At 35.6% G+C, this 9,807-nt stretch overlaps 1 protein-coding gene across 1 annotated transcript; it reads right to left on the bottom strand.

Moving 5' to 3' along the window:
- Positions 1-1,412: 1,412 nt before the first annotated feature.
- Positions 1,413-8,138, bottom strand: PNSL5 (cyclophilin 20-2). The gene is made up of 7 exons (XM_010252333.3): positions 7,931-8,138; positions 7,600-7,827; positions 7,025-7,175; positions 6,817-6,905; positions 2,258-2,312; positions 1,913-1,998; positions 1,413-1,800 (listed from the first exon to the last, which is right to left on the bottom strand). Exons 1-7 carry the CDS (start codon positions 7,952-7,954, stop codon positions 1,648-1,650), a joined length of 786 nt encoding a protein of 261 aa, XP_010250635.1. The 5' UTR covers positions 7,955-8,138; the 3' UTR covers positions 1,413-1,647.
- Between the last annotated feature and the right edge of the window lie 1,669 nt (positions 8,139-9,807).

The following is a 9,807-nucleotide window of genomic DNA, read 5'->3' as shown; positions in this document are numbered from 1 at the left end:
CTGCTGGCCCGCTCCAAACCTACCCTATTGCCATTCCTGTCAATGATAACGGGAAACAAACCAACTCTCACAATAACGACAACAGAGATATTCAAGAGATATTCAACAGGTGGCGGTGTCAATAAGATATGGCAAGAATCCAGCTACGAGTTTGGAAGGATGGAAGCATGGTGGCCAGAAACAACTGCAAGGGCTCAATGATCCACCATCAGCATTGATTCTTTGAGGTTCTAACAAAGACGCCATTCCAAGTAAGTACATTCCGGCACTCCTGCTGAGAATACTGTTGATCTAACTTTCAGAGATGCTAGTGTCATTTTGTAGGGAAATACCAAGTAAAGGGTATTTGGTGCTCTAACACTGAGGATTTAATTTATTTATTCAGAGATGAGCTTTATAGTTCAATAGCTTGAACAGATACGGCCATCTTCATAGAATTCAACTCACGAGTGATCATGATTATTTTGTCTCTAAAGATGCTACGCGTAGTAATCACAACTTTCTACCGAATGTAAATTTCTTTTATATAATTTATCTCTCTCTCTCTCTCAAAGAAAAATGAAATGAAAACAGGGAATAAAAGAATGTTGACGCTACCAGCCTACCACCGTTAACACTTAACTGGGTCAAGTGCTTAAATGAAAATGATGATATTTAATAACAAAATTCCGTGTATTTAGACATGGGCCTATTTATATGATTGGACCAGTGCTATAAATTCGGATACTACACATCATTAATAAACTAAACTAAAAGTGGCCAACCTTTTATATTTTATTAATAAAAATCACTTAAATATCATATTTTATAATAAAAATAAACTAAAAATAACTTCATTCAAATTCGAACTTGATTATCATCATCATATAAACCCTGCTATCACGACCAGAAGATACTACCTGGAGACTTTTCCCTACAATCTTTCACCTGATTTTATTACCAGCTGAGACTTAAGAAGCCCTGGAATTTCAGTTCCAATATCTTAATCCACTTGATAAAGACATTCTATATTATGACCTAAATTGATCATAGTTCATAACATATCATTTCTCATCAAATAATTGAAACGCAGGTAATGATTTTCAAGTTGTTTTCCTGTAATCTGTAATTTGATGTCCAAAAGATTACAATCTTCATTATTTCCAGTAAAACTTTTTAACAAGATCCAACCATTCGATCTCAACCATGTGTAAAACTGGCTGGAGACTTTTCCCTACACGACCAGAAGATACTACCTGGAGACTTTTCCCTACAATCTTTCACCTGATTTTATTACCAGCTGAGACTTAAGAAGCCCTGGAATTTCAGTTCCAATATCTTAATTCACTTGATAAAGGCATTCTATATTATGACCTAAATTGATCATAGTTCATAACATATCATTTCTCATCAAATAATTGAAACGCAAGTAATGATTTTCAAGTTGTTTTCCTGTAATCTGTAATTTGATGTCCAAAAGATTACAATCTTCATTATTTCCAGTAAAACTTTTTAACAAGATCCAACCATTCGATCTCAACCATGTGTAAAACTGGCTGACAGACCACCTGGTCAGCTGGTCCACAAAATATTCCTCTACAATGAGTGAGGGAAAAAACAGTTTTGAGGCAGAAAAGGTCGAGTAATTAAGTAAAGATTTGATACTTCTTACACCATTGGAAGTTCACCACAGTCACTAATTGCCACTTTCTTTTTTGGTCTGTCCCCCCGGTCAGTCTCTTGAGATTCAATCAACTTGACCACGTCCATGCCTTCTAAAACCTGGCCAAACACCACATGCCTCTGATCCAGCCATGGTGTCTGTATTACATCCAATTACAAACATCTATCAATATCCATATCTTCTCAAACCTCCACTCCAGTCCACAGGTTTCACCTGCAACTGAAATTGATTTTGTGATGAATTAATTACCTTGACAGTGCAAATGAAAAATTGGCTTCCATTGGTGTTGGGGCCTGCATTTGCCATGCTAACCACTCCTGGTCCAATATGTGACACTGCAACAACCTCAAAAATTCATACTTCATATAAAAGAATTTAAAGCAGAAAATATGGCAAACACTTGGACAATTGGTTCCATCTAGATCTAGAATAACCACAGATCATGCACACAATAAATAGGATAGGATAATTGTGATAAGATGAAATAATTTATTTTTGAGCTAGGAAATTAGGCAGGTCCCACCCAGTTGCACTTGCACCACATATCATGCTTATTTGTTTATATGCAGATAGCAGCATCATTGATCAACTTACACTTGAAGTTCTCATCTTTAAATGTACGACCATATATACTTTTTCCGCCAGTACCCTGCAATCAATAGTAATTCCCCAAGGATCAAGAAACAGATAAATCATATACCGGATAGCTGAAGCTGTAGGCATTTGTACCATTATTAAAAATGAATACCACATAAGGCAGATAAAGCTTAAATTTTTAACAGGAATTCCTCAATAAACTATCGAGGCAAAAACTATCTCACAAGACAAACGACCAGTGGAAAAAGTTATCATGTTTACAATTCTGAAGAATCAAATTACTAATTAAATGCATTGACAACTTTGCATACTATTCACAAAGATATTAGCACAAGAGATGATAGATTTAATGGCACAACCCAGACATGGATAACCTGTTATAACAAAGAAAAAGAGGCAAAGGGCCCTACTACCCCTGTGCTCCATGCATGAAACCAGTTTTACTGGTTCATTAGTTCCACTGACTAGAACTTGGGTGGTTGGTTCAATCAATACAAAAGGTGTTCTTGAAGCAGGTGCACACATGCCAAGGAGCCAGAAGGGGGGTTTAGAACAAATACTTTGGCTGTTCACTGGTACATTGGTTTTACTTGATTTCAACTCTAACATAGTGTTCATTAACAATATCTGTTATACACAGAACACAGGAATCCTATTCAAAAAGCAAAATATGACCCAAAGTTACCGAGATGCAGCAAGGACACGATGGGATCATGGGATATGGTATTGGAAAGGGAACTCGCTAAAAAATGAAGCATGAATAAAATGTTTACATAGTTCCTAATATTTCCATGGGTACCACAACAAGCAGTGTTAAAGGAATCCACAATAGCATTGCAGATATGGAGAATACAAGAGATGGTATTATAACATGATGAGTTGACAATAGTATTGCAGATATGGAGCGGGAACATTATTGCCCACCTAATGGAGATGAGATGCCCACCTATGGAGCAGAAACATTATTTTTGGATTAGACATTAAATATTATTTTTATTGTATAATAAATCATTTAGTTGATGTATTAGAATCATTAATTTTGCCTAAACTTACTCTACTATGTAGTTTTAATTCTTAGAGTTTACAAGACAAGTTACAATAAAAAAAAAGTGTACAAGACAACTCCAAAGCATACAGCTTTGTATATCAACCTAAGTTTCTTCACTTTATTTGATGGTTTGGAGCCAGATCATCATCAAAGCCTTGTCCTAACTATATGTATTGGATTATTGGAATAAGATAATAACCGTATCTATGCTTCTTTTATCATTTCATAAAATACAAGTGTATATTTCCACATTTCACAATTTTTCTACTATGCCTATAATTTTTCAAATATTTCCATATAACATTTCCAACACGTTTATATATACATACATATATATATGGGCAAATTTCTTAAAGTACCCCTATGGTTTAGGAAATTGACTAACTCTACCCTTACTGTTTACATATTGTCAGAAAACTTAAGGATAAGGATAACATGTTTCCTATATTTGGATGACTGATATTTCACTAACACCAATATTTTAAACCTTGAATTGAAGGTATCTGACATGATACCACACCTTGTACAGGTATCTGGGTACCATGGTATCTTACATTAAAATTCACATGAAAAGCTGTCGTATGGATAGAAAGAGCATAGTGCAGGTGCAGAATCCGAGTCACATGTTGTTGACACTGAAAAGAGCTTGAAAGATGCTCCAGTGATGGTATTACATAGAAAAGGGGTGAGGGAGAGAGAGAGAGAGAGAGAGTCTAATTAGTATTTTTTTTTTATAAATAAGTCTAATTAGTAATTACCCAACCCACATTGACATTGGAGTCTCACTAAAATATATTTATTTTGCAGCAGTAAAGAATGGAATTCTATTAAGCCAAAAAAGAATAAATAAACTGAAAGAAATAGACCAAAATAATTTAAAATAAACTGAAGTCATTGGAGTCTCACCAATATTAGGATGGGGACAATGGACTCCCACCATCAGAGGCAAAGAATCCCTTTTTACAGCAAAAGTTGCAGAGTAGTACTTCAATATTTCATTCACTAAAATGGAAATGGAAGTACAATGCCTCTTATCAATGTTTATCAACTCAAACCAAACTACAAGGTAAAACTTTGAAAACCGGGAACTGGTTGCAATTCTGGTTTCTTAGATCATCAGTTTTTAAATAAAAAATAGGCTGATCAATTAGAAACCCATGAGAACTGTAGAAAACCATTTGGATTTGAACAACCCAACCACTTTTCAACGACCCACCTGGGTCACTATTTTAATACAACTCATAAAATGACAATGGTAAAATTTGAACATGTGACCTCTACTTTATGAAAAATAGCATATTACCATTGATCCATCATGCCACTTGCGTTAGTTTTGGTTTTTCATCTATATTGATTAAATATGAATATATATTTTTTGATCAATATGATTAAATATGAATATAGTATATATATTTTTGACAAAATGTTATTTAAAAAACTTGAACTCTAGTCACTTGAATTAAAACCAGTGGTTTAAAAGGTGTGGGAGGCATATGCCAGAGGCATTAATGCCTCTGAGGCGTACACCTCAGGTGCAAGAGGCATATGCTTCATACAACTTTTGCATGAGGTGTGCTAGAGAAGTATGCCTCATGCACGACTCATACAAAAAGACAGAAAGGAAGCTTATGCCTCCTTCCTCCTCATCCCCCTCCTCTTAAGGAGGCTTACACCTCTTACATTCAAAACTATGCCTCATGCCTCCAAGTAGTGGAATGCCTCGCATCACACCTCTGCATTTTAAAACACCTAACAACTTACACATATAATACAACATACATAATATTTTATATTTTTTATATATGATGTCACAAGTCACTAGGTTGACCCAATTGTCAAACCATATATCTACAATGTATATACTTCATACAGTAGTTTACTACTAGTTAAGGAGGCTTACACCTGTCACATTCTGAACTATGACTCATGCCTCCAGGTAGTGGAACGCCTCACATCACACATTTGCATTTTAAAACATCTAACAACTTACACATATAATACGACATACATAATATCTTATATTTTATATATATGATGCCATGAATCATTAGGTTGACCCAATAGTTGGACCATATCTTTTTTTTTTTTATCAATAAGTTGGACCATATCTCTACAATGTACTTAATACAATAGTTTATCACAATTATCAGAAAAATACAATAGTTTACCACTAGTTAAGGGAGATCATTTCTAGCCTGGCCCAACCAGGCCCGCAATATATGTATATATTATATTATTATATGGAGTATACTATATTATATGTGTGCATTATTGTATAAAGTAATAACATATATTATCTTCACCAGTTTTTTTTTTTTTGATCAATTACAGAATTCACCAGTTCTATTTTGTTCACTCTCAAGTCTCAATCACTTTTTGTTCAGGTAACCTCTGAAGCTGAAACAAAATATCAAATTTTTGAAGTCTGCATGAAATTTAAAAACTCAGTAGGTGTCCTTCCTCAAACACTATTGTAGAGTTAAGCTAGATGTGTGTGTGGCTCCATGCATGCAAGTTAATGAAAAATAAAAGGAAAAGACTGTATTCTACAGTAATTGTGAAGTGACAACTGACAAATTGTTCAAATCCAATGAAAGATTTTATATACAGCTTCTGATGCATGCATCTTAATGAAACAAAGCTCACAAGTTTGGTAACTCCATTTTCTTCTTTTGATAGTCAGTGTTAAACAATGGTGATGAATCATATCCTTTGAGTTTAAAATGCTGAAATTTTAATTGAAAAATACAAAGAGAGATGAAGTTCCACAATTTCCTTATACATGTCAAAATAAGTATTCAAACTGAAATAAGAATCCAACCAAACAATTCATATGGAAATTCTATTCTTCTTCCCCAAAGTGTCACTACAGAATACTTGATGCAGCAGAAGCATGATAAATTGGCTTTAAAAACTGGCATTGTCATGGCTTCTTCCCTCATGAAAATGAACTAGAAATATGTGCGCAGCCTCTTCAAAACAAAGTAATCTTTGGGTCCCTTAATTAGGGTTGCAACTTGGGCAAGCCCAAACCAACCCAGCCCACAATTTTACATGGGCTGGACTTGGATTTTCAGTCCTCAAGTTGGGCTTGGCCCAAAAGTTCGGGTTTTCCAATTTTTCAGGCTGGGCTTGGTCCTATCCCTTAGGTAGCCTGAACCCAGCCCAACTTTATCCCAACCTGAGTCTAGCCCAATTATATACATGTATAAATGCATATAGAGACACATATTTGCACACATACAAGCATATAGCCCGAGCACAACCCAAGTGCACCAAATTTTAGTGCAGGCCAGGCTCAGGTGGACAGTTCGGGCTTGACCTTGGGCTTGGGCCTGAGGTCAAGTACAAATACAAATGTTTCCAATTAACTATATTGTTATATTCCTTTTGTCCATCTTCATGCTTCCATTTATTTAATTTTTTCTGGCCATTCTTTTTCCTTTTTATATAGTCTTGCATAAGAAAAATAACTTGTAAAAATAAGAAACTTGAAAAGAGCATATACATTTCCTTTATCGAAGTCTCCTCCTTGAATCATGAAATCCTTGATGACACGATGGAAAGTGGAACCTTTATACCCAAAGCCCTTCTCTCCTGTGTAATATCAAGTGCAATCAAAATCAAAACCACAGTGTCTTGAAGAACTCTTTGAATTAAACAAAACAAAAATTATGTTCTATATAAGTATGAATAAAGAAGTTCAATAACAAAACCTGTGCATAGTGCACGAAAGTTCTCTGCTGTTTGAGGCACATCATCACCAAACAAACCTATTACTATCCTCCCAGCTAGCTTTCCGACAGGATTCCCAATGCTTATATCAAAATAAACTTTGTTGGTGACTTTAGATTGCAATGGAGCTTCCTGCAACACCATTAAACACATAGAAAAGCATATAAGTCAGAAATTCAAAACCCACAAACATGCAGACTACTGCATTTACCACTAATAACTGCTTATCAGATGACCAAACAAATCTAAGCTTTTGAGAAACCATCAATACAGTATCTGTAATTGCATCAATTACAAGTATAATTCCGCATATGCAGCCCCAAACAATGCAACTCAATAACTCAAATGTGGATGCATAAATGGAGCACTGGAAGAAAAACAAGCATATTAAGCTACTAGTGCTTAACCTTAAAGAACTATAATAATCAGAGCATTTCCTAATGAACAAGAGATATGGAGAAAATTAAGCAAAATAACAAAAATAAATACTAGATTAATTAGTACTTCATATAATTAACTAAATCATGATAGTTTGAAAGACGAATAACTCACTGACCTGGGCTGAGGCTCGAGTGGAGCTAAAGAAAGCATTTCTCCTTTGAGAAGAAGGAAATGAAGAAGATCTGAGAGGGGGACAAAGAAGCGAACCGGATAAGAAGGTCGACAGCGACGAGATATCGGACGGCGAAGTACATTTTTGAAGTCTAAGGGTATTACAAGAAGGGCTGATGACCTTGCACTGTGAAATGGTTCTTGGGCCTGAAACCCTAGTGCCTATGTTCGCCTGCGCGAGCAAATTAACCCCAATTGTCATCTACGTAAAGACATGCTGAAAGAGGAATTGCGAAGAAATGGAAAAATATATGTATATAAATAAAAGTTCTTACGATGGAAGGAAAGGAAGTCGCCATTGATGGAGGTATCGACACTCTTCAGTGTGAGGGATGGAAGCTGATGAGAGCACTCCAACTTGCCGATAACTGATAAGGGTTTATGTCGGGGTTCAAGTTGAATGCTTGAAGTCTTGAAGAGACGGTTAAGGCCTAAGGGGAAATCGCTTCAGTGCTCAAAAGACAGTGCACACACCGTCCGCACAGTCCCTTCAACCTTACATTGAGAATATCTAGTCATCAAACAAACATACAAGTACGGAAATATTCACAATGCACGAATGTTAAAGGCAGTGCGAACGGTATGAGCACTGAAGCCGATCTCACCTAAGAAAAGTCAGAACTCTCCTCGCGCCTATCCACAATACACTATCCCCATGAATTGGGAATATACAGATAAGCAATACACTCCTGATCTATTAGTAGCCCTTTTTGTTAACCGCATTATGTCCGTAAATTTAGTATCAATTTACAGACATGATTCAGTTCACCCTTAAAAATCTCAGCTCCACCCTAAGGGTGGATTTAACTGTAAAAATCTCTAAATTTTATTACTGCCGTGGAATCTTATGGTTCAACCAAACCTTGTTCTTGAGAAAAACATAAAATTACGAGAATTTGCTTTGCTCTCGCTTAAATGATGGCTGTCTCCTTAGAATATAAGAAATATCCCAGCTAGTCAGAAGAAAAAAAAGAATCGGAATATCCGAAAATCGAACTAAAAGTTACATTTGGTAAATTACAAAGATTCGTCAGTGACAAAGATCCCTAAACTTTTATGCTCTTTGGCCGTTAAATCAAATAACGGAAGGCATTAAATTATTAAAATACCTCACTAAATTTAAGCTTCATTTGACACGTCTTTCCCTGTGGATTTTTGGTTGCTTACAAGTTGGGAAGACTGAAAATCGGTCTATTCCCGTTTGACACACAGAAGATCTCGCCACCAAAAAACGGGACACCAAAAATAAGTGAGAAGCCTATTTTAGGCTAATTTCAGGAATCTGTATCTTCTGCATTTTAATCTCACGCAAAAAGACTTGAAATGACACACGGAAAGATGTGCATCTATCAAACGGTCTTTGAACTGTTCAGATCTTATGTCAAAAGCTCAATGCATCTATTGACTGTCAAAGCTACGAAAAAATTTTATCAAAAAAATTTACCAAACGGGCCCTTACTCTATTTCCTTCTTCTTGTCATTCTTTTAGTCCAAAGTCCAAGCCGAACGAACGTTGCTGAGAAAGCAAGTAGCCAAGCTTAGCAAGCGTTAAAATAAAATAAATAAATAAACAAAAGAACTGAGAAAAAGGAAAGAAATCTGAAATCAAATGTGAGCGATTTGAAGGGGAGGATTCACCATTGCAATTATCGAATTTATCGTTTCGTGCTCTGAATTAAAATTGTATGGTTTTATTATTAATATTTATTAAATAAGAAAAATAAATACCCTTCATCAGCTCTTTGCCAGATGTCCACTGTGTATATTTTTCAAAATCCCCCTACTAAATAAAATTCTTCCCATCTCTGATGAATATTTCTTACGGAGTTTTAATGGCGGAAACGTAGTGCTGCAATCAGATAAAAGAAACAATCAATCTTCCAATTTTTTTTTTCTTTCTGAATTTATGCCTCCCCAAGACAAACTCCCTGCTAGCCCAATTTCAATTGAAGAAAAATTATTCAAATGCAGATGTCAATGGAGCATTTCTCCTAGAAAATGGAGCCTACCTACGACCAAGATCCCATCTTAAATCAAGTCTGTCGGTTCTTACCCAAGGAATATGATACTTTTAATCACGACCTTACAGTCTTTTTTTTTCCCACTGTTAATTGAATCTTGCCGAAGGAATAGGCTGCTTTTAGTCGTTGGA

Source organism: Nelumbo nucifera, chromosome 3, assembly GCF_055504915.1.
Source record: "Nelumbo nucifera cultivar China Antique chromosome 3, China Antique-T2T, whole genome shotgun sequence".
Lineage (NCBI taxonomy): Eukaryota > Viridiplantae > Streptophyta > Magnoliopsida > Proteales > Nelumbonaceae > Nelumbo > Nelumbo nucifera.
The sequence above is the reverse complement of the archived record's forward strand: the minus strand, read 5'-3'. Positions and strand labels throughout refer to the sequence as shown.